The sequence below is a fragment of the Lobosporangium transversale genome (assembly GCF_002105155.1).
Source record: "Lobosporangium transversale strain NRRL 3116 chromosome Unknown BCR41scaffold_4, whole genome shotgun sequence".
Classification (NCBI taxonomy): Eukaryota; Fungi; Mortierellomycota; class Mortierellomycetes; order Mortierellales; family Mortierellaceae; genus Lobosporangium; species Lobosporangium transversale.
The window spans coordinates 226266-249831 of NW_019028982.1; the positions used below are offsets into that span (position 1 = coordinate 226266).

The following is a 23566-nucleotide window of genomic DNA, read 5'->3' on the forward strand; positions in this document are numbered from 1 at the left end:
CTAGCCCAAGCCTCTTCTTTCTAGTTAAGATGTATCAATGGCGTGGACTTTTTAGACTCTAACGACTCTATCTTCCCCTTCACTCTCCTAGCTTCATACTCGCTCTCTCACTCTCAACATCGCCCTCACTCTCACCCTCACCCTCATTCTCACCCTTTCCCTTACCATTACTCTTAGTCTGCCACACTCACCTGCACTATCACTAATATTCATACCCTACTCACTTTGAATCCCCTTCTCTATCTATCTGGCACCTCTTCCTTCTTTTTTGGGGGGTTGTCGATCTGTGGGCACTTCCCATCATAACTTTGTGACATATCTTTCAACGTCTCAAGGTATCTAGACCTACAAAGTCATTTGTGTACCACAGAATCACAACAGAAATTACTGTCAAACCCATTGTTTCATATTAATCAACTTTAACCGACACAAGATCAATCACCATCACATTGAAAGGCTTTCCCCCGTTTAGGTCAACAGTGAACAGAGACTGGACTGTTGAACAACATTGAGGGAAACCCCTTTTAGTTATAAGCCTTACGAACAAGTACCAACAAAGCAATGTGTTCTTATTAAACTATTAACATTTGCATTATTAGCTGTCTTATCTTGTTCAGAATCACTAGCGCTTTATCTTTTCCTTTCTTTTCCCTTTAAGCGCATACGTTCCCTATAATGAGAACTACGACTTCAGGTCGCCCTTTCGCAAAGGTGAGCCCTTGTCAATTACACTATGATATGAAAAGGCGACTCTCATAGTCGTAGCGAGCCATGCACCTTAAAGGTTATTGTGCTTTCAACACAAAATGACTACATTTGACTCTATAAAAGCACAAAGCTGTTATTAGTACAGACGTCAGTTTATTCCTCTCGGCCTTGAAGTTACGGGATGTAATGCTTTTGTGGAGCAATAAAAAAAAATCCTTTTAGTCCCTAAGACGTCGATCGCGCTTTGACAAAATCGAGTATAAATTCCGAAGTTTAACTTACATTCCACCAAGACAAAAAAAATAAACAATGATGATATGACAAGAGCAAATAACAACATTAATGGCGCCCAGCAGCGATAGCATTGTGGATTTTTTTTTTTTTAACTTTTGTTGTAGACAGAATACTTCTGATATTCTATCCTTCTACTCTTATACATTGCGTGCATCTGATTGCTACTTCTGCAAATACGTTCGGAATCCATCTGATTTTTATTTTTATTTTATTTTTTTTGGTTGTTTTAAAACTACCTTAGGACATGTTTGATTTTTTCTCAACATTGATGTTATCATTACCGATCGAAAATAACAAAATCCGATTCAAGAATTATCCCAATAGCTTCTGGGCCGAGAAAGCTGTTACGAACCTTGGAGATCTCCAATTCATAAAGTCGAGCCGAGATGCTGATCCTAACGATCCAACAAGGATCATCACTCATGTAGTGAGGACTCATTTTTCATTTACCAGAGATATGGCCAAAAATCTATGCCAGGCATTTATGGATGCTTACCTGTTCGAAAGCGCAACAGACTCTTCCAAGAGAGAGTTCCAGAACAAAGGGCTCTGCCATATCACTCCAAAGGGAGCTCACCTTCTGGCAAAGTTTATTTATCGTAACAAGCTGCCGCCCGAGGAAAGTCGACATATTACAGCCAATGCTACAACATCCCTACTGTACCTGGGACGCGCTGATGATGAAGATAGACTTCTTCTGACGAAAGAGCATGTCGAAAGTATTTTCAAGCGGTTTGCAGGATCAGAGCCTAGTATGAGGAAGAGGAATGCTTCAGGTATTCCAAATGCGAACCCAGCCGTGTCAAGTGCAAATGGGCACGACCAAGCGCCACCTGACGACAATATTTGCCACGGGGTTGATGTCAGGGATCAGCAATACAAAGAAGTCGTATATAAAGATATGTTTTTTGGGAAGGCAGCCGTCGAATGGCTCCTAGAACATACGACAGTGATCAGTAAAGAGGAAGCTATTTGCATCTGTCAGGAAATGGTTGCCGCAGGATATATTGAGCAGGTTGGCAAGGAGTTTAGTACTGGTCCTTCACTTTTTAAAGCCTGCGGCTCTGCGCTCTACCACTTTACAAGAATTGGAAGGGCACTTGCAGGATGGGGGGGCACAGAGGATGGAAACAGTGTCCATAATGACTGGATGGACGGTAAGATGATAAAGAAAAAGAATATCATTTTGATACAGTCTGTGTGAAGAAATAAAACTAATGTATCCTCTATCCTTGAACGCCACTTGCATTTATAGAGAGAGACACTGTCGGCCCAAAGCTGGAGCATAAGAACCCAGAAGCAAACCTTTTATCAGTACAGTTCAATCTCATGTCCAATGACCTTGCTCATTTGCCCATATCAATTACTCGGCTCCAACGCAGATCCATAGACGAAAATAGCCAGTCTAGCTTCCAGAACAGCGATGAAGCTCCCAGTATGAGCGAGGGATCGGAGGGGATAGTAGGTCCTTGTTCAGCCCGTCGGCTTTCCCAAATCCTGGGTGACTCAGCCTTTCAGGCCACTTTTTCAGAAAGTAACAGCTCCAGGTCATCCTACGCCTCATCTTCCTCAGGAAGGGAGCCTGTCGGGGTCAGTACAAGGAGAAGCATCCGTCTCCTACCATCTACAGGCACTTCTCAGTTGACATCTAATACCAGTCGCCTTTACGGAATCATGTCTGACGCAACGGTCCGAGATCTCTTCAATAGTTTCCTAAAGCAGCATTTTTGTGAGGAAAATTTATCTTTCTATCTAGATGTTCTAGATTATAAAACCAAGTTTAGAGTGCTAATCGATTCTGCGGAGGCCTATGGCCAGCTTGCATCAGAACAGGAGCCGAGCCAATCCCATCCACCTTCCCTTCGTGCACTCGAGAAGCAAATTTGCACGCAAGCATTTTCCATTTATGAGACATACCTCGCTCCAGGAGCTGCTCGAGAAGTCAACCTGCCCCATCAAATGCGTCAAGACATTACTGCTTACATGCAGGCTGTAGTTAGAAACATGGGTATGTCAGATGTTCGCAATAATGATGGCATTAGCAATGGAGATAGTAGTAGTGGCATCAAAGCTGCGCCTGAGTCCGCATCTACACCCATATCGGGGTCTATGCCTACACCTACACCAGGGTCCGCGTCTGCGCCTACACTGACACTTACACCTACGCTTGAGTCTGCACCTGCACCTACGCCTACGCCATCATCGCTCTCTTCCTTGCCTACGCTTACAGAGGCCAGCCAAAGCAGCAAGGTTAAAAGCCAGGAACTCATTCATATTGCCCTCTTTGATATTATCCATGATCATATCTTTCGACTCATGTCAACAGACTCCGTACCTAAATTTATTAAGACTGATAAATATCTAGCAGTGGTCATGAAAAAGCATAAACAGCGAAAGAATACAACCAATACCATCCATCCTAATATGGTAGCAAGTCTGAGCGCAGCAAGTCAAAGCATACATGAAGAGGTGGGACCCACGGATGACACAAGCAATTCCAATAATAGTGGAGGCAATGAGCAATACAGCTGTACTCTTCCTACCCCAGAATCTAGTTGTAACGAAGACGAGAGTAGAGTGACAGAGACATTCTAAAATGTAACATTCTCCTTGCGACACTAAGGGTTTTTTTATTTATGTTTTTTATTCGAACGATCGAATTTTGAACATACCATCCAGCATGTAATAAGAAAACCATATTCATAGTGATCGTCGTCGTTTCTGTTTTAGAACACGGGCTTTATAAATATTTCATTTTGTTTGTATAAAGTTAGACGATTGAGGCCCTTGCGTAATGAACCTTGTTCAAACAAAGTTCTCTGAGAAGGGTGAGTAGGCTTACTTGTGGGAGAAGCTTCTGCCTAAACTCAGATCCAAAATGCCAAAGCTCATCGCCCATGGTGCTTTGAAATGGAGTAACTGGTACTGAAGGGCCAACTCCATGAGCTGAAGCCACTACCCCTGCTGTCGTCGCTTTGGGGCTTACGGCTGAAGCGAATGAAGTGTTTGTCTTGGGCTGTACATACCATCCGTAGTCTCTAAACGTGAATGATGATTTGGTCGATTTCCTACTGTCCTGTTGGTGCTTCGCTAATGGTGGAAATGAGATTTGGCCTAATGAAAGCACTTCCAGCCCGAGGCACACCCATGGGGAAGCAAAGAGCTCAAGTGCCGCATTCATATCAATCATATTCTCAGCACTAGATAGTCGGAATACTCTGAGATGACTACAGGTACTCAGAATTCTGGCAGAGTTGCAGATATCCATAAACTGTAGTGAATCTGCGCTTGCCTTTCCATCTCCTATTTGTATGTTTGCAGGGACAACCCCTGTCCCGCCCCCCCATCATGAGGGTACTGATGTTGGATCTTACGACGAATGCACAAGTCAACTGCAGCCAAAAACTCAAACTGACCAAGCAACGATGTTGTCAACATGTGGTCGAGGCAATATAATTCTGCAGCAAAACGCTCCAAATGATCGGTACTTTGAACCAAAGCCGCGTATTCAAAGTCTTTAAGTGTGTTGAAACTGTTAGATCCGAAGCAGTATGCTGCTGAGAATTGGATGGAACATACATCCGGGCAGCAACATCTAATCCTTGAGCTGAGCGCTACGAGATCCCGTGCTTGCTCCGGGATCCATGTACTCAAAAAAGATATTCGCTTCAAACCAGGACAGTATCGGACAAGCTCAAATAGGCCCTGGCTTTTTTCCGGAATAAAGCCCAGACTGATCTCCTCCAACGCAAACAGGATCAGCATACCGTCCAGATCTTGTACGCCATCAACAAAGCTTAGACTCAGTCGTAGCAGCCTTGGACTGGCATTGAGGATCAAAGCGAGTTGGCGGCCACTGATATTCCAGTTTGAGAGGCACAGGTCTCGAAGATTGGCTAGTGAGGTGAGCGCACTGAATTCATTATCCAGGAGAGGATGTCCGAACCCAGTCCAAGTTAGATGATGCAATCCCGGGTTGGCAAACATGAAAGGAACAGCCCATTTATGCTGTTGTGAAATGATGAGCTGACGCAAATTAGTGGCAAAAAATGGACCCGGGTGATAATGCCTAAACTGATCTCTGAATGACCGAAAGAAGACGCTGTTGGCTTGCAGCACCTCGGGCGACACATATCGCATCAATGCGCCATCGTATGATCCCCAGAGGATTGGAAGTAAAATGCGCCTCCATGTACGGGAGACAGCTGTACAAGCCAAAAGATCTTTGGGCATAAAGACGGCCGTAGTGCTGATGGTGGTCAGGTTGAAAGGGTCGGAGTAGGCTCTTTTTTGACAGAGTGGAATCTGTTGTCCGACTATGGCAATAATCTCTGGAATCTCCAAGGGATTAAGCCCTGGAGTAATGAAGTCTGGCATAGTCGGAATAAAATCGGAATCCTTGATGAAATGAATGGTTGTAGTCTGGGCAGCGAGTGAGATTGGGGAGCAGAGATGTTTTGGAGAGTTACGGTACGGCACAATAGCAGTATAGTACCCGTCACAAGGAAGGATAGGGAAGAGCAAGTAAATAGCAATGACAATGAAGGACAAGAGTATCCAGAAGAAAAAAGAAAAAAAAAGGTGATGGCGTGGCAATGTAGCGTCTACGGTCAAGCTTGTGTAGATATATTGAGGATCGAATACATGAATAGAAAAGGATGAAGTGAAGCAAAGGTGAGAGGCAGAGAAAAATGAAGGTAGTGCCTATTTATGAATGTTTGGGGCAAAGAAGAAAAGTGCCAAGAATAAGAGGACAGAAATAGTGAGGAAGGGCAAAGGAAGGTTTATCAACATTGAATGGCTATCATTTTCACCGTATGTTTGTCATAATGAGCAACAGCCACTTTACTGGCAACAGACGATCAAAGCTGTAAAGAGTAAATAAAGCAAGCAGGAGTGGCTACTGACCAATGCATGAATGGTGAAACTTGAGCTGATTAAGTATCCTTGCTCCACTCACTCGCCTCACTAATCGTATAAAATGCAGTTCTCAGTAAGGCTGCCTTGTACGGGCTTGGTTTCTTTCTACTCATCACGCAAAGATACCGTTGTTTAGTTGCTCTGTGTCAGTTCGCAGCCAGCAATCCAGGTAATCTGAGTGTCAGATAAAATCTTCTCGGAGAAACCAGTTATTGCAAACTGCTTGCTTGTTTGCTCAAAAAAAAAAAAAAAGAAAAAAAAATGCATGTTCTCTCCAAATTTTTTCTCATTTAGTTGCCAGATCCTTTACGTGAAATATTACTTTTGAGTGAATGTCAATGAGTTACCACGAACAACAGAGGAACAAAACAGACATTTTTGTGTTCGCAAATTCATGTTTTAAATAGTGAGTTTGTCCGGTCAAATTTTTTTTAAGATTCATCCAATCAAGAAAAAAAAACTCTATTTATATATTACAAGTAAAGGAGGTCATTTCTAAAAGAAGGAAAATAGGATCATCTTTTTTTTTACACACGCCTATCAGAGGTGCTGACAATACGAATAATTGCCTGTTTGGCCTTTTCAATACCCTCTTTGGGTCCCGTAATTGTGATGAGCTCTTCACCACGCGAAATCTTGGTCGAGGTACCTGATTCTGCCTCAATTTGCTTGATGTTGTTTCCACCTGAACCGATGATCATACCATGATAAGTTGTAGGCACTCGCATCTTGAGCATATGTGTCGATGCACGCGCCTTGTTCAGTAGCCTTTGCAAATGAGCCTCAACAGCCTCGCAAGCCGCCTCTGTTCCCTGAAGTTGCACCGTGAACTGTTCATCTCCTTCTGCTGCTCCTGTAAGATCATACAGCTCCCATGAGAGTCCTTCTGTGAGCCCGTGCGTTACATTCTCGTCTTCCACATCAATGCGCTTGTCTGCTCCGCCATGATTACGATTTCCCTCACCACGAGGCAACACAACAACCACATTGAATTCGTTTCGGATCTTCCACACCCCATCACCAAAGACAGCTTGGCGATGACATTTCGGAATACTGAACGTTCGGGTAGCAGAGCCCTTCACCTTTGCCTCAAGATCTTCCTTTGCTTTTTCGCAGTTTTCACGAAGACCTTTGATTACCACTCGATCGCTCGGTGCAATCGTCTCATCAGATTCAGAGTTGACAGTGTCCTTATGCCCTTCTCTCTTGTTCTTGTTATTAGGGAAATTAATACGAACATTGTGGCGATTTTCAATCTCCTTAATATTCGAGAACTGCGATCCGATCACTTGGCGGTGCTGAGCGGCAGGGATGCTGATGATCAGTGTTGTCCAATTGTCTTGTTCTGCTACAATCCTGAGCATTTCAGCTTTAATATTCTCGACAATGGTCTTATCACCCTTCAAGAGTACTGCATCGTTACTACTCTGAAACTTAACCAGTGATGCCTGGGCAGAAACCTCGGTTGGTCCACCGGCTTTGGTGATAATGTCACGCAGAGTTGATCCACCTGGTCCAATCAAGATCTTGTGATGCTCGCTACTAATGTGCACAAGTTCCTCAGCCTGCGATCTCTGTGCCTCAATGATTTCCTGAATAGCCTTCTGAGCTTGCTTCAATCCATTTTTGGAGCCACTGATCACTAAACGAGCCTCGTCTGTATCAGAAGAGCGACGGATATCAATACGAGTCTGCGACATTTCTTGAATTTCATTTTTTTTCGTATGACTGCGTCCAACGATATGGGGAAGCACCTTGGATTCCACAACCATCTCCAATGTATTGTTATTTTCCCTTTCATACTCCAATAACTCGAGAAGTTCTCCCTTAGCGCCCTGAACACCCTTCTTTCCACCACTGACCAGAACAACATTCAGTTTGGACTTGTCCTCGTCTTCCTCAAGTTCAGCAGCCTTCGGGAACTGAATTCTGACACCATACTTCTCCTCCAGTCTACGGACATACTGACCCTTAGCGCCAATCAAAGCACTATGGTGCTCAACAGGAATGTCGAGTTTGGCAACAGTGGCGTCAGCAAGTTGTTCAACCATCTTGAGAATCGTCTCTTTGGCAGCCTCGACATTCTTCTTGACACCCTGAATGGTGACTTCCATTGTCTCATTTCCACCCTTCTTCTTGCTCTTTTCATCTCCTCCATTGCCACGGTCACTGAGGTCAAGTTTAATCTGGAATTGGTCCATAAGCTTATTAATGTTGGCACCACCCTTGCCAATGACATGAGGCGAAGCAGTTGCAGGGATGTCAAAATTAACTGTGTAAGAGCTCATCACCTGCTGGTGCTTAGTTTCCTCGATCAGTGCCGTGATCTCTCGTGCAACACGTTCGACTTCATCCTTTGGTCCTTTGATCACAATCGAGTCTTCAGTCAAAACCGGAGATCCGGCCTTCTTGGTAGAGTCAATTGATCCAACACGAGGAAGTCCAAGACGGACAGATGTAGTAGGCTCTAGACCCATGATAGCGTTCAATGTAGAGCCTTTGGGTCCAATAACGTTACGGTGAAGACGAGCTGGGACGGTCAAAATTTTGGTAGTGAAATCAGTAGCATCATGAGTAAGCTTATCCACCTCCTGTTTAACAGCCTCCAAAGCACCGCGGATCTTGGCCGAGTCGGACAAATCGCTACCATCGGTTCCTTCATATACGAGCACAATCTCATGCGAGTCACTTTTGGAATCAGGAACAATCACCTCAACGCCATGTGTCTCTCGAATACGATTGATATTCTGGCCCTTCCGACCCACAATGTGAGAGTGGAGAAGTGGCTCAACCTGAACAACATCAAAGAGAGGAGGTGTCAGAGCCTTGACAGCAGCGAGGACTTTCTGATGAGCAGCCTGGACTTCGGCACGTGTTTTGGCAACGACATCAATTGTCACAGAAGTCTGACCCTCGCCTCTTGGAACACTAATCTGGACGCTATCATACTCCTGTTCAATCTTACGAAGCTTATTACGGGCACTCAGGTACTTAGTAACATGGCGAGCATGATCCATTTTGTTTTGACCAGACGCAACCTTATGGATAGCAGTGACATCTATTGATTCGACGTGCGAACTGTTGGCTTTCTCCATAATTAAAGTTAAAGCAGGGATTAACTCAGATTCTGATCCACGAACGACAATGGAGTCAGATGTTGACTCCATAGGCGGGACTTCAATGACACATCCAGTAGCAGCATGAATCTCATTGATATGGGCTCCTTTGGTACCAACCAGGAAACGATGCTGGCGTTTGGGGATGTTGATGGTCATCGTGCGGGTAGTGCTCTGGACATCCCTGTACTTGCTTTCGATTTCCTCAATCGCCCTACGAATATTCTTGCGAGCGCCCACGATCTCAATGGCAGTGTCCCTGCTTTCTTCCTCATCATCGTCGTCATTTGAGGAGGCATGGAAGGGAACGTTAATCCTTGTACTGGTCTGTTGCTCAATAGCCTGAATGCCTGAGTTTCGGACACCGGCAATAAAGGGATAATATGTGGCAGGAACGGTTGTTAGACGATATGTGACACGGCAGGCCTAATAATGTAAACATTATCCAAGATATCCATTAATATAAACCATTAGCGTTGATATATTTCTAAAGAGAGAGCTTCGAACAGTTACAGTGCATTTTACCTTGTTGACAATCGTATCAATTTCTTTTTTGGCTGCCTGGATGCTCTCAACGTCACCCTCAATCTCAATCAGAGCCATCTCCTCTTCCGCATCCAAATCATCCTCAGTAGCATCGGTAGACTCAAAAGTAGTTTCCTGCTGTTCACGGCGAGGGACATTAATGACGGCACCTGTATGGGCTTGAATATTATGTAATGTGCGCGCTTTGGAGCCGAGGATATGAGGGCAAGCAGATAAAGGAACAGGATATTTGATGGTTTCCTATTTGAATATTGATATTGCATAGAAGGAAGCATATAAAAGTTTATGAATGGCCTGTACACGTTTATCTTTATGTTCCCTACGCCCTTTTTTTCACGTCATTTGAACATCATTATGCCATTAGTTTTCAATCGACCCCCTGTTCATTTCCCTTATTCTTTATATAAGAAGAGCTGACTTTACCTTTTTGGCAACGCTGGATCGGAGATCACGCCGCGCCTTGGCAACAGCCTCGGGTTTTCCAGAGATTAAGAAGGTAGTCAAACCAGTTGCCTGAGATGTCGTTGACTCGATACGGGCTCCTGAAGACGTGATCGCAGCCTTGACAATGTCACCCACGTTGGCCTTTCCAAAACCAGGGATCTGAGCGGTAGGGATCTGCATACGCTCTTGAACGTTACCTGAACTGGAAACACGAGGCGCGTTGGATGGAGTAGGAGCAGTAGTTGAAGCGGTGGGCGTACGGCGTTGATCACCAACAGCACCTAGTTTACCAGCAGCAGATTTGACACGCGAAGAAGGACCTGCACCCCATGTGGTGGTTGTGGCAGCACGGGGAGCAGAGGAAGAGCTAAGAGACGGAAACATAGAAATCGAGTCAAGATCAATTCCTTGGGTCTTGCGGGATACGGTTTGTTTTTGCGACACGGATTCGGCCAAGGGTTCATCGTCTAAAGCAACAGTTGCGGCGGCAGCAGCAGTGGCAGCGGCAGCAGCAGCAGAGGCAGCAGCAGACTCATCCTGAGCCTGGGCCTGGTGTAGCATCTGCATCTTTGCAGCAGCAGAGATGGGTGCCTCGGAGGGATGATGGACGTTATCGGGATGCATAGTGCGGGAGAGCATAAACAGTAAAGAAAAGGGGGTTGAGAGATGACGATGAGAGAGTCAAGTCAGAGGCAGGAGTACAGATGAATTACGGGTTAGCAGGCAGCACACTTGACAAAGGGACAAGGGTGCAAGCAAGCAGCAGGCAGCAATTTAAAAAACAAAGGAAGGGAGGAAGGAAAAAGGAGATGATGAAAGAGGATGAAGGATGAAAAAGAAAAAGAAAAAGAGATGATGATCGCATTCTTTTTTATCAAGCTCTTACTTCGAGTCGCACGACACAAGGTTCAAAGTTGACCATGTTCGTGATCTGGATTAATACTAAGCCACCTTTCCTTAACATATCATTGACCAATCATCGCGCGCCATGCCGAGCTGTGCAGGGAAAAATAAATTGGTGGCGTTAAATATATATGTAACTTTTATTAAAATATTTTTTTAAATGGATAGAATGCTAACAAAGTAGAAATCACAATGGCGGTTGTGTTGAGGTGCCGCTCTCAGGAGCTTCTCCTTTCCGATTGTGCAGCTCCATATCGATTGCTCTACTGATAAAATCTCTTCGGGGTGTCAAATCAAGACCATAAATGCCTTCAAGCTGTTGACGGATCTTCTTCTTGGTGACAGTCATTAAATCGACACCCGAAAGAAGCTCATGAATCTTTGTTACAAGCTCCGCATCCGTAGGTCCTACTCCTGTTCCTGTTCCAGGCACAAGACTTGTGGCATTTAATTGTGGTGACGATACTGCTGAAGGCATTGGAGAATTCAGCAGATGTATTTGGTTCGGTCCGATCAGGGGCGAGCCCATGCTTGCCATGGGTAGTCCACCAATTTGTGCTGGAGGTTGCATTGGCGACCCTGCTGAGAGTATTGGTTGCTGTTGCATTAAGAGCTGTTGCTGTAACTGAGCATTATACAGCTGGGGTGATCCCATAACAGGCATTGCACCAACTGATGGAGAACTCATTATAGGTGTTCCCATACCAATGTTTGCAACACCAAGCCCTACGGGAGATCCAAAGTGATCCATCTCAATCATATCTCCGGGTAACCGCTGTTGAAGTTGGTGTTGGGAGAGGAGCGATGCTCTCTGGTTCGCTTGATATTCTTGTGGCATGAGCATTCCTTGCGAGTCAGCAAAAGGTCCAAGTCCTTGTCGCTGCTGTTGCTGACCACCTACATATTGCGATAGTAAGGGCGAGACCGATCGGAGCTGTCCAGCTGCTGAGCCGGGAATGAACCCTGCAGGGACCTGTGAAGCCACCCTGGATTGGCGTCCAGATGATAACTCAATAGCATTTGAGTCCCGATAATAGTCATGCGCAAGATCATCACCTCCAAAGCCTGAAACAACGCTTTTGTTGCCATCTCCATCATAATAAGGCGAAGATGATCTGCCGTAAAAGGAATCCAGCTTGCTGTAATGGTTAGATTGGATACCTCCACCTAACAACCCCGAATGATCGTGTCGAGGATGCATGATCACCGACCCAGTATCGTCTTGATAGCTACTTCCGACAACTGATCCTGATCCATTGTGATAATTGTAGTAACCGTTTCCTTCCAATTGCATTTGCCTCTCAGCCTCAAAGGCTTCCAGACTCTTGAGGGGAATGGAGTTGGGATCGAATCGAGTTTGGGCTTCCGCAGCCATGACTGTCTTCTTGCCATCAGCACTCACGACCTGACGAGTGTTTCCCCAGGAAAAGTCGTCGAAATGCCAGAATGAATACAAAGGGATGAATACTGAGAAAAATGGCATTGCGATGATATAAATGATCATCCATCCAATATGCTGCCAGGCGCCCTTGAGAATAAAGATGAGCGCCTGAAGACCATATACAGCAGCCAAGATAGCAACGGCAACAATTGGCAGAGGCTGCATATGAGTGGCCACCACAACGATCAGATAAACAAGGTAAACGAAGGATGCGGGCAAAATCAGAGTTCCTAATAAATCAATAAAGACGATAAACCGCATCGAAAAGCAGCAGAAACCACAAAGCTCCGGTAGAACCATTAGCTCGCCTAAATTATGGATGGTGGAGTTGATCCAACGACGACGCTGAGACAACAATACACGCCATTTATCAGGGGCGACAGTCTTGCAAGTAGCATCCGGAGTAAATTTGAGTTTATACCCTGGGAAATACTTCATCATGAGAGTGGTCAAATATCGGTCTTCGCCCAACTGCAACAGGTTGCGTTTGTGTAGCGTGTCAACATCGTTGTGACTATAATCTCGGAGAATATTGTTTGAAACAATCAGAGGTTTGCCTCCAACCGTGAAGATACGGTACATAGAGAAGCAACCTGGCAGGCAAGTGACGCTTCCAAATAAAGACTCGAACGATTTGGCAAGATGATGGGAGATGTAGTACTCGTAGACTTGGATCATGGTTGTGAAAGATCTGTCTTCGTTGGCGACCTGTGTCTCACCACAAAGACCAATGACCTTGGAGTCGGCCACCATGCATGCAATCAAACGATTGAGTGAGTCTGGCATAACCTCTGTGTCTGCATCAACTTGCAAAATATACTAAATAGAAGAAAGTAAGCATTGAAATTAGTTTTTTTTTTTTTTTTTTTTTTTTTTTGATAATATGAAGAGACAGACACAGACATGCTTAATAAGCCCTGATGTCTTAACTTACTTCGTAAAGCTTGGGGTGGACACCGATAATATTATTCATATGGTGGTACATCTCTAATTCAAGCGGACACATTTTCTTGCCAGTGTGAATGCTGTTCAAAAAGTTCATGAGGATCAATTGGGAATCGCGTTTACCACGGTTTCCTGGCTTGGATGTCTCATTTGGCATGCCAACTTTGGCAACAACTAGATAAGGCACCATGTGGCCTTCGAACTCATACAGTCCTGAATAAACCTTACAGCAATTGAGTTGCTGACCACCGATGCCAAGCGCTTTATACTTCACAGGTTCTACTTCAACTCCCTCTGTTGGCTGCCATCCTAGGACATCCAAGACAATTTTTGGTGTGGGGAGTTCGTTTCCGGCACCAACAATCATTCCGTCCGCAATAATAAGCAAAAGCTTGCGCTTGTCATCGTAATCTAATCCTGCAAGCGATTGAATGGTCTTTTTGAGCGAATCTTCACCTTCAGTATAACAGGGGACTTGACAGATCACAAATTTGTCATAGTTGATAGGATTGCGCTTTGATGTCAGCTGCAGTGCAGCTAAAAACTTGATCAAGATCACACCACCCATCAGCACTGAAGCTCCTACTAAAATCCAATTGCCGAACTGACACTTGATTGTGTCACGTTCATCCAAAACACCTGCATAAAACACACGATCTAGACATGTCATGGTATCCGCCTGTAGCTGCTGAGGAAGCTCCTTAAATTGCTTTGTGATGTCTGTTCCTTGATAATTGACGAAAAGATCAACGACTGACTTATCCAGGAACGCCTTGAATGTAGGATCAGGCACATATCCGGTGGGCGGATTAATGTTGTCCATATAGATCGTCAAATCGTAAATCTTATCGTTGATCATAGTCCATATATTGGGACCTGTTTGGTTCCGGAAGTCCTCAATCTTGATGGCGATCATGCCTTTCTTCATGGTATTCAGCTTTGGTAAAACGCTATTCTGATAATACTCGTTGTCATTAAGCCAGGGTAACGTTCGATCTCCACTTCGAGGATTAGGACCATGGGTTGGCATGTATTGGCCTTGGAATGGCTCTTTCGGGAGCATCAACATGGGTGTTGTCACCAAATTGGGACAACCCCAACGGAGATCGACTGGAAATTGGTCCGTCAAATCCTTGCCAGCATATGCCATCATATATGATTGTTCAGAAGGATAAACGCCCTTGTGCGAGCCGGAATGATCATTTCTGGCAAATTTACTGATATCATAAACAAAGCCGCGAATTGATACCCAGAAGTCTGTCTCTGTAGAATGGTATTGGATTTGCTCGGGATTATACATTTCGTTGAACATGGGGCAAATAAACTTGGGTAGGCCGATAATGAAGAAGATAACAATCGCTGACAGCCAGAAGACAATAAGACACAGCGTGACTTTCTCGCGCCATGCCATTTGGATATCCGGACGCTTCATACGTCCACAAAAGCTCAGACAAAACGATGGAATCCAGAATGTGTTGAGCCACACAAAGGTAACCCAGGCGCGACGAGTTTTCGTCTTTGCTTTTGGGGGCTGTACAGATTCATCTGCTTTGGTACGGTGCAAGGCCAACGTAGGTTTCCTCTTAATCTCAGTCTCAGCTTTCTCAAAATTTTGGAATATCAATTGTCTATTGTTATGGAAAATAGTGTATGCGTTAGATTTTGCAGTGCCACTGAGCATCAAACCATAAGGGATTTTGGTAAAATTTGTTACCTCTCACTTTCAGTGCCGGGGGTTCCTATAGTCTTGTTATCAGAATGCGGTGAGCCTGGCTCGTGACCAAATGTTTGCGTCTGATTATAAGTGGGAAAGCCGGGATCAGCTGAAGGGTACGTTTGAGAGGTGTGAGAAGCGTGAGAGGCGTCAGAAAGCGCCGAGACATCAGATGCTGTTCGAGGACGATAAGTTGTCAAAAGCTGAGTACTCGCATCAGGTTCCTCGGTGTGGTGCTGCTGGTATGGTTTGCCTGCTGTCATCACATTGGCAAATTCACGCTGCTCGTCTACATCTACTTCAAACGCCAATGATCCTCCTTCTGCTTTTTCGATTGCGATGCAACCATCCTCCATAGATTTAAAAGTGGCAAATGACATCCAGACATATTCGTTGCCGACGGCACCATCGACTGGCAGCTGCCAGTGCAGCGCACCCGCAATGGCTCTACACTGCTCATTTGGTGTCATGGCTCTGTCTATCGTGATTCCACGTCGCTCAAGTAATATTTTATAGCGTTCTAAAAAGGATTCATGGTCGAAGGAAACGCAGTATTCAGCCCGTATTTTTAAATGAACATAAGTGCTCAATTGCAATGACTCGATTTGAGATCGAATCAAGACGGGGTCACACTCGATCAATGCTTCTCGTATCCTGTTATTGGGTCGGATATGGATGATCTGATAGAGCTGAGTTCCATCTAAAGAGGTGCAGATATCCCGTAAAGTTGAGTGCAGTTGTTTGATGACAGTTGAAACTGCATTGGACGTTCTTCCTTTCCTTCTAGCTTGAACTTGAGCCTGCTTTGCCTTTCGGACGCTGGGCTGGCGCATTGGCATAGTTGACAACTGGGCCTTAACAATCGTCTCTTTGGATCGAGGGTGGCTCTCCATGATTAGAGCTGGATTCGACTCTAATATCTGAAGCATGAATGGACTGGTGGATGTTTGGAATAAGGATACAAAATCGGGCGACAAAATATCCTGGTTCTTGACAAAGAAACTCTCGAGGTTATAGTGCACATCTCCTGCAAAATGGCGGATACCAAACGAAGATGCATAGGTTGATCCACTAATGAACGAAGGATTGGACTGGAACGTGCGATTCAACCCTGGAAGCATGGAGCTTGATTCGGCATCACCTGATTGTTTGCCTGCTTTAAGCGTCGAATCATGCAAGAAACGGACCAAACCTCTAGGCGAGGCGTCTGTCAACGTATCTAGGCCACAAAGAAGATCAATGGTTGCTTGAGCTTTTTCGTTGGAACGGAGCTCTGTCATTTGAAGTTCATCCGCTATTATGTTCTGAGTATCCTCAACAAACATTTTTTGCTGGAGGAATCCCTGTAGTGCTTCGTTACAGAAATTAGTACAAAAGTTTTCAAATCCTGTTGGTGAATGGCTGTCGAAACCGGGCATATCTAGAATTCCAATAAATGAAGTCTGTTCCTCCTGTCGCCGACACATTTGGGTATTCATAGCTTCGACAGTATAGGTGAAGAGCAAAGTGTATAATGCGCGGGCTAGACCGTCGCATTGCTTTTTAGCTGATGCGGAATCAAGGATCACAGTGCAAAGATCACCAGAAATCATTTTTCTTTTGTATGATAGCGCCTGTTGTAGAGCATCTAAAGTATTAATCAATCAACAATAATAATAAAAGTAAGTACAGTTTTATGCATGATATAGCATTGCCATAGCTTGCTTTCTAGTACTTTTTTTTTTTTTTTTTTTTTTTTTTTTAATAATTATTACCTTGCTCAACACCAAGTAGATCGGCTACTAGATCAAATAGATGCTTTTGTCTTGGGACGGTTGCCATGAGGGTGGGGTCTTGAGTCGAATCTACAAAGTCGATCCTGCCTAGATGTAGAACTACAGCAAGCAACTGCCAGATCTGAGAGATAGCTTTGGGCTTGAAGCCCAAGGCAGCGAAAGCTGGTGTTATATCACGATGGGTACTCATAGTTTCCATATGTGGATGATATGGAAGATAGGGATATTCTGTAATATTATTTCCCAGTCGTAAACGCCTCCGGTCCTCGCTTGAAATGTGCTTAAACATGGAGTAAAAAATCTGATAAGATCCAAGATGACTCTGAGCATTGGTGATTTTTTCTTGGTTAAGCATGAAAGGCAAAAGTTTTGCGCCAAAAAGTTTCCCTTTGGTCTTGTACTGGAGTTCCAGGTAGAGTGAATGACATGATGCATTTGCCCCATGGTCTGAGTGGCAATTGCCAAAAGCTTCGAGGATGTCGGATGCCGCCCTGATCTGTGGGCCGATTTTGGCAGTACTCTTTGCTCCCAGTCGGATAAGCTGCTGTACAAGGTGACGTTGAGATGTAGTCTTTCCTGAGCCTGCGATGCCGCTAGATGTAGATATGAATGCATAAAGAAAAAAAGATGAATATCTGGTTACTCGCTCGACATCTCCTCTCCAGAAATGCATACCCCAGGATTTTTTTTATTTTTTTTTTCCAATTTGAAACAATTCTTCCCCCTACTCTTTCAATACCCACGATAATAAAAATAACCAAATTATAGCAATAAGAATAAGAATGGCGCATGGTGCACTGTTGTTGGTGCTTCACAATGCTACTCTACGAACCTTAGGATTACACCTTGATCATGCTCTGTCCGCTTCATGTGGTAATACATTGTATTTGCCAATTCAAACACATGAGGCTCTAGTGCCACATTACTTGGAGAATTGCCACCATGACTGCCGTTCGCCAGATCGATATATTGCTGACTATTGGTCTCACTGTAAATGCCGAGGGATTGGTTGGGATTCATAACCACCAATGTTGAGGTACCGATACGAGTGTATGGTAATCCAAGTTGGTGTCGTCTGGTAAGGACGTTGAAAATAGTTTCTTGAGTCAATGACTCATCTCGAGTGATGTTGTCATTGCTGCCATGTCTGGCTAATGCGACCAGATCCTGAGCAGGAAGCATCTCTCTCTCTCTTTCTCTTTTTTTTTCTTTTTTCTCTCGACGATGCAAATCAGAACACTCTGAGCTATGGTATAGTTTTGTAAAATGTCTACAAAAAAAAAAAAAAAAAAAAAAAAAAAATAGAAGGAAGAGGAGGAGGAACCAAGAAAAAAAAAAAAAAAAAAAAAAAAGGAGAGACAAGTACGCACACACAGACACAAGCGCTTTTAATATAATTTTTCTTGCTTTACAATTGATATGAGAGAAGGAGGAGGATGGGCGGAAGGAAAGAAGAATGCAAAAATAAATAAAATAGATTGAAAAGTGTGGCGATGAAGAGAAACCAAAAGAGAAAGAAAAAGAAAAAGAAAAAAGAAATAAAAAAAAAAAAAAAAAAAAAAAAAAAGAAAAAGAAAAAAAAAGATAACAATAGCAACCATTTCGCCCCATTTGAATGTCCGTAGTTGGTATTTGGTCAAAGGTCCCATTGTCCTATTGCATGCACACAGATGTATTGTATTGCACACACACAGATGTACACATCTCTCCATGTGGGTGTGGAACAGTCAGGAACAGTGGGACAAATAGATCTATAAGAAAAAAAGAAGCAGGGACATTGACAGAAGGGGCCTGCTGTTCTCCCCATCCTAATAATAAATAAATAAATAAAAACGACATTGACACAAACACGGCACAGGACACACACAGGACAGATACAAGAAAGGGCAAGACTAAAATTAAATCGTCCGCCCTTTTATTTCAATGGATCGACCTGTTTCTTCTCACCAACTCCTTCCTTCATTCTCTTTCCTTTAATCATCTTATCTATTCCATGAATCTATGGACTATGAAGGACATAGCATAGCATGTATACATTTATATATATATCCCATATACAGTACAATATATTGCGTTATGTTATATTAACACCACTTCCTGTTAGTCTAGTTGCAATGTTAAATTTTTGCTTTTGAAAGGAGGAAACGAACAGGAAGGAGGGGCAAATTGTGCGGTTTTATTTATTTTAAAAATAGAACCCACTTCTGCTGTGTATACTGTTCATGTACCACCTTACCAACATGTAAGTCTCTCTTTTCTTTTTTTTTTTTTTACTTCCGCCTTTTGTCTCCCTTCTGACTTCGGATCAAGCTTTGAGTCAGGCGAACCCATCGGTTCTCTTTCCTCTCCCCTTTCTCTCTCTCCTTTACTCCCTCTTTATCCTTTCTCTCTTTTTTTTTTTTTATTTTTTTTTATACTTTGTTTACTGCAGATGTATTAAATATACATGTGGTATTCTACTCTATTACGCGCACTGTTCGTAAACAGATCCAAGCGCAATCGCAATGGCTTTCATCTGTTGCGCCGCCTCTTGGCACGTTACTCGTCCCATCATTGCGCCCTGGATCACGGGATAGAGTGCTTCCTCTAGCTCTGGATACGTCTTCAGGTGAGGAAACATGGCCATATCCTTTTCCACCGTCATCTTCAAACACTCCAGTCGCTCACTATCCAGCTCTGCCTCCGATCCCTCTAACCTCCTTTTCTCCTCTGTCTTCTCCACTAAGCGTTGTAGAACTGCCCTCTTTGTTGGAAAGCTACCAGATTCTGAAGCTTCAATCCACTGTTGATCATCCCGTACCAAAAAATGAAGAAGCTTTGTCGCTTGTGGACCATGGCGGCAGCTAGTTGGGATGGCAAACGAGTGCATCCCCGAATAAGCTACTCGCTTGCCATTGGCCCCGACTGGATAGCGCATCACTTTGATTTTGGCTTCGGGCTGCTTCTCTTTCAGCGTCCTCTTCATCTCACCATAGAATGACGGCCAATCTGCCACCATAGCCACCTTGCCCTCTGCAAACAGGGCCGATACCTCGTCAAAATAGTATCGCTCAATGTCCTTGGGAACTGCATTGGATACCACAAGCTCACGCAAAAAACGGAGCACATTGATGACCACATTTTCTTCAAAAATTGGCCGGCCCTGACGATCAAACAGAGCCTCTGAACCCTGCATCTCCATCATTGCAAGCTCATAAAATGTCCCAAACAATCCAGACAGCTTCCCCGGAAATATATATCCTTCCATCATCTCATTCTGTGATGATGCCTCACCTGTCCCTCTATCGGACGCACTTACATTCGGTGAATTCGCAACCGGGAGTTCTGCTCTACGAATTGCACTGGCAGCCATCAACAGATCTTGCCATGTCTTGGGCGGTGTCAACCCCAGCTTCTCAAATACGTCTGCGCGGTAAAACAAGACTCTGCTATCCACCATCCGTGGAAGTTGTACCAGTCTGTTCTGCACCTTGCTTGCCTCCAATGCTGAATCCAAGAACTCTGATCGTTGTTGATCAGACACCAAATCCAGTCCCAGTTCCTGTAAGAAATGAACTTGTGAAGGTGCGTACTTGATATGGGTCGATATCAAGTCCAATTGTACCTTTGATATTTCTGAAGGTGAAATGGTCGAATTAAATGTTGATGCCAAAAAGTCATTCAATTCTGGATGGGACCCACGGAAAACAATCTCGACTTTATTTCCAGTTTCCTTCTCAAATAATGCAAGCCTCTGGTAGAGTCGATTATACTGAGGCCCACCTAATAATAATAAAAAAAAGACCTTTTAGAAAATTTCCTGTTTCCTGTTGATGTAAACGGCATCTAATTACTGTTTCCTGAAATTAAGCTCACCAACAACTGCAATTCTGAGTGTACACGGGCAAGGAATGTCTTCCGCCTCATCCATAACGTCGTTTGCGTATTATGCTTAAAAAGAAAGGAAGAAGTAAGACAAGAATGTATTTTTTATTCAAATAAAAAAAATTCAAAACTGCCACTAATAGTAATAACGCGACTGAATATCCTGAACCATGTCAGCAAGCTAAAAGTGTTTGAAAAATAGAAACACACAAATGTTAATGTGCATCGAGCTGTAGAATCCAAAAAAGTTCATCGCCATGGGAGACCCATCTCTTCATGTCTGAAACCCACCTTTCCAGCCCCTGCTTGAACAGCATTCTTGAGTGTAGCCAGGTCAGCTTGTCCTAGCTTTTTGGCTAGATCTGATCCTGAGAGATTACCCAGAGACGCCAATGAAACTGAAATAATAACAACAACAACAATAGCATTAATAATAATAGTAATTAGACATGTGTTATTAAACTGCTGTTGCTCCTACTTTTATCATCGTTGTTCTCAACTCACCATCACTACCCAAACTCGGTGGTTCGTCCTGTCGTCCAAAATATTGATTGCTGCTAATACTCGTCGCTCCTGAAAAGGCTTGCAGTCGACTCGTGGCCTCTGCCTGCGCTTCCGCGTCATAATTGTTGCGTCCAAAATATTGATCCGATGATATCGCTTTCTGATTTCCAAACTTTTCACGAGCAGCTGTAACGTTCTCTACTTTTTTTTTTTTTTTTTTTTTTTTTAAAGAACATCAGAAGGGATGGGCCTTTTATCAGTAAAAGTCAAACGCATGATGAGAGAGCTACTTACTCGTGCACCTTTTATATTGACGTCGTACCTTCTACTTGTGGAGAATAACTGCTGCTACTCGTGCTACCAAAACCAGTACGGACACTTGAAGGCTTAGCAGTTGGTGTAGCACCAAATCCCATACGCCCCATCCCCATCCCCAACCTTTCCATATCTTCAGAGGATGTTCTAGACTTGTCAGCTGTATTAGCCTGGTAATAGTTGGTGCGTGCATTCAAGGCATTCATACTATTGGCGCCATGGCCTTCTGCAGCAACCCTAGCCGCTTCTTCCCTAGCCTTTTCTGCAGCCAACTTTTGTAAGCGCTCTTCTTCAGCTGCTTCGAACCCAATCTTCTCGATCCTCTCGGCCTCAGCCCGAGCACGAGCCTCAGCCTCCTCGAAACTGATCGTTCCAGCCTTTTTTGCTCCAAGTTTCATAGGTTTGGATGCTGTGCCAGTTTTACGAGCGGAGGTAAGAGTTGATTTGACAGGTCGTGAGGCAGTTGAAGATGTACGAGCTAGTGAACCAGATCCGAACCCAACAGAGGGAGGGGCAACAAGTTGAGGTGAGGTTGGGTTTGCAGAGGGCTTTGTAGGCTGATTCCAATTTTCAAAAAAGTCATCGTCAGCGTTGGTTGCTGGCACTGAGGTCGATAAAGCAGACTTATTGCTGTCTTCTGAACGTTGCTCGAGGCCATGTTTTCCTGGGTGTCTACATATTTTGTTGATTGATAAAAAGATTAAATATTGCTTCAGTTAGATAAAGGAGAAAAGGAAACATCTAAAAAAGCAAAAAAGGGGGGCCTTACGCAAGCATGTCCTCCTTGACTTTTTGAGCAAGCTTTTCCTTGTAGGCAATGGCAACCTTGCTTGAATACTTTGTCTTTGCATCCTTGGTGTCCGCGCCTGGGTATTTACTAAAGTATTCTCTTGCTGCTGCATTGCCCCCAACAATCATAGTTCGAAGCTGCTCCCATGTCCATTTGTCCAGTACAGTTGATCTAATATAACCGTTAAAATATCAGAAATGAAGGTGGTTGGTTTTGAGTATGTGTGTTTGTGCTTTTTTTTTTTTTTTTTTTTTTTTTTTTTCAAATATGAGAGCTTGATCTAGTTATGGTGCGCGAAGCATAGCGTTCAATAAAAGAGGATCCGCGCACATGTGTATGAAGCGAATATATTGAGGTATTGGTCCATTTTTTCCCATACTGAGCTGGAGTTTTTTTTTTTTTTTTTTTTCTCATTGTTTCAATGCTGTCGAATGAAAGAGTATGCTATCAAATACAAACTTGCCACGTAAGTCAGCGAATGCTCAACAATCCATTCGAACTTTCATAGTCCTTACCGGACAAAACTGACGTGTGTGCCAAAACTACGATGAAGTGCGCCACAGTCTGTGCAAAGAAAGATGCCGAATGGAATGCTTGTCCAACAATTTTGGTCAATGCTTGCATGACAGTCGAAGCAGTTCTACATTACATTCATTACATTTAAAATTTGATTGATATGTCAGTATGAGCTGACGTTCTATTCCCATGATACACGAAATCAAAAAAGTGCTTTGCTCTATAATTCAGTACGTTGTGTTGTATCAAATCAAAAGAAGCCCCCCCCTCATAAACTTGAGATGCTTCGATGTTCTCAGTGCTAATATTCAAGTACAGACTGTGACTTGAAGCACAAGAGCGCTCAATACATGTCATTAAAATAAAAAAATAAATAAAATAAAATAAAAAAAGAAGTAAAAGATATAGACCTTGTTCGCACGGTGCAAAGATAGCTTCTTGAAGACGTCTTGGATTTCTTGTTTTGTTGGTTCCGCCATAATGCTGTGTTTGGGAAATAAGGGTGTAGTCGAGAAGGAATGAGAGGGAAATGAGGAGAGACGAACAAGTTTTTTTCTTTAGTTGTTACCCCTCTCTCTTTTCGCTTGCTTTTTTGGGCCTTTTGCAAAAAGTCACGGTACACATGATATTAGAAAGATCTAGGCTGCAAGGCTGTACAAAACATGAACATCTCCCTAGACTACTAGAAATTGTATTAAAAAGAAAAATACAGCAAGGATTTTGTAACCCATCCTTGCTTTTTTTTTTTTTTTTTTTTTTTTTTATGGCAAA

General features: G+C 43.7%; 6 protein-coding genes across 6 annotated transcripts; 1 reads left to right on the forward strand and 5 right to left on the reverse strand.

The window, feature by feature from the left end:
- Nucleotides 1–672: 672 nt before the first annotated feature.
- Nucleotides 673–3597, forward strand: BCR41DRAFT_300227 (regulator of G protein signaling domain-domain-containing protein; the record flags this gene model as incomplete). Its single annotated transcript, XM_022020552.1, has 4 exons — nt 673–711; nt 1244–2135; nt 2576–3021; nt 3235–3597. Coding segments are annotated over 4 exons (1740 nt in total), but the record flags the coding sequence as incomplete, so codon positions are not given.
- Nucleotides 3598–3772: 175 nt separating this feature from the next.
- On the reverse strand, nt 3773–5379 carry BCR41DRAFT_392578 (hypothetical protein; the record flags this gene model as incomplete). The annotated part of the gene is made up of 2 exons (XM_022028470.1): nt 3773–4305; nt 4377–5379. The coding sequence occupies 2 exons, from the start codon at nt 5377–5379 to the stop codon at nt 3773–3775; spliced, it is 1536 nt and encodes a 511-aa protein (XP_021884975.1).
- A 958-nt stretch (nt 5380–6337) lies between these two features.
- BCR41DRAFT_331905 (hypothetical protein) lies at nt 6338–10880 on the reverse strand. Its single transcript, XM_022021822.1, has 3 exons — nt 10008–10880; nt 9564–9824; nt 6338–9464 (listed from the first exon to the last, which is right to left on the reverse strand). Exons 1-3 carry the CDS (start codon nt 10665–10667, stop codon nt 6450–6452), a joined length of 3936 nt encoding a protein of 1311 aa, XP_021884976.1. The 5' UTR covers nt 10668–10880; the 3' UTR covers nt 6338–6449.
- A 166-nt stretch (nt 10881–11046) lies between these two features.
- BCR41DRAFT_331909 (chitin synthase-domain-containing protein) lies at nt 11047–18088 on the reverse strand. Its single transcript, XM_022021823.1, has 5 exons — nt 17639–18088; nt 16786–17399; nt 15032–16658; nt 13307–14945; nt 11047–13191 (listed from the first exon to the last, which is right to left on the reverse strand). Exons 1-5 carry the CDS (start codon nt 17986–17988, stop codon nt 11119–11121), a joined length of 6303 nt encoding a protein of 2100 aa, XP_021884977.1. The 5' UTR covers nt 17989–18088; the 3' UTR covers nt 11047–11118.
- A 1132-nt stretch (nt 18089–19220) lies between these two features.
- BCR41DRAFT_346558 (hypothetical protein) lies at nt 19221–20767 on the reverse strand. The gene is made up of 2 exons (XM_022022920.1): nt 20662–20767; nt 19221–20568 (listed from the first exon to the last, which is right to left on the reverse strand). Exons 1-2 carry the CDS (start codon nt 20714–20716, stop codon nt 19271–19273), a joined length of 1353 nt encoding a protein of 450 aa, XP_021884978.1. The 5' UTR covers nt 20717–20767; the 3' UTR covers nt 19221–19270.
- On the reverse strand, nt 20548–23346 carry BCR41DRAFT_152222 (hypothetical protein). Its single transcript, XM_022019606.1, has 8 exons — nt 23206–23346; nt 22795–22919; nt 22259–22450; nt 21497–22161; nt 21175–21372; nt 20962–21068; nt 20662–20851; nt 20548–20568 (listed from the first exon to the last, which is right to left on the reverse strand). Exons 1-7 carry the CDS (start codon nt 23272–23274, stop codon nt 20807–20809), a joined length of 1401 nt encoding a protein of 466 aa, XP_021884979.1. The 5' UTR covers nt 23275–23346; the 3' UTR covers nt 20548–20568; nt 20662–20806.
- Between the last annotated feature and the right edge of the window lie 220 nt (nt 23347–23566).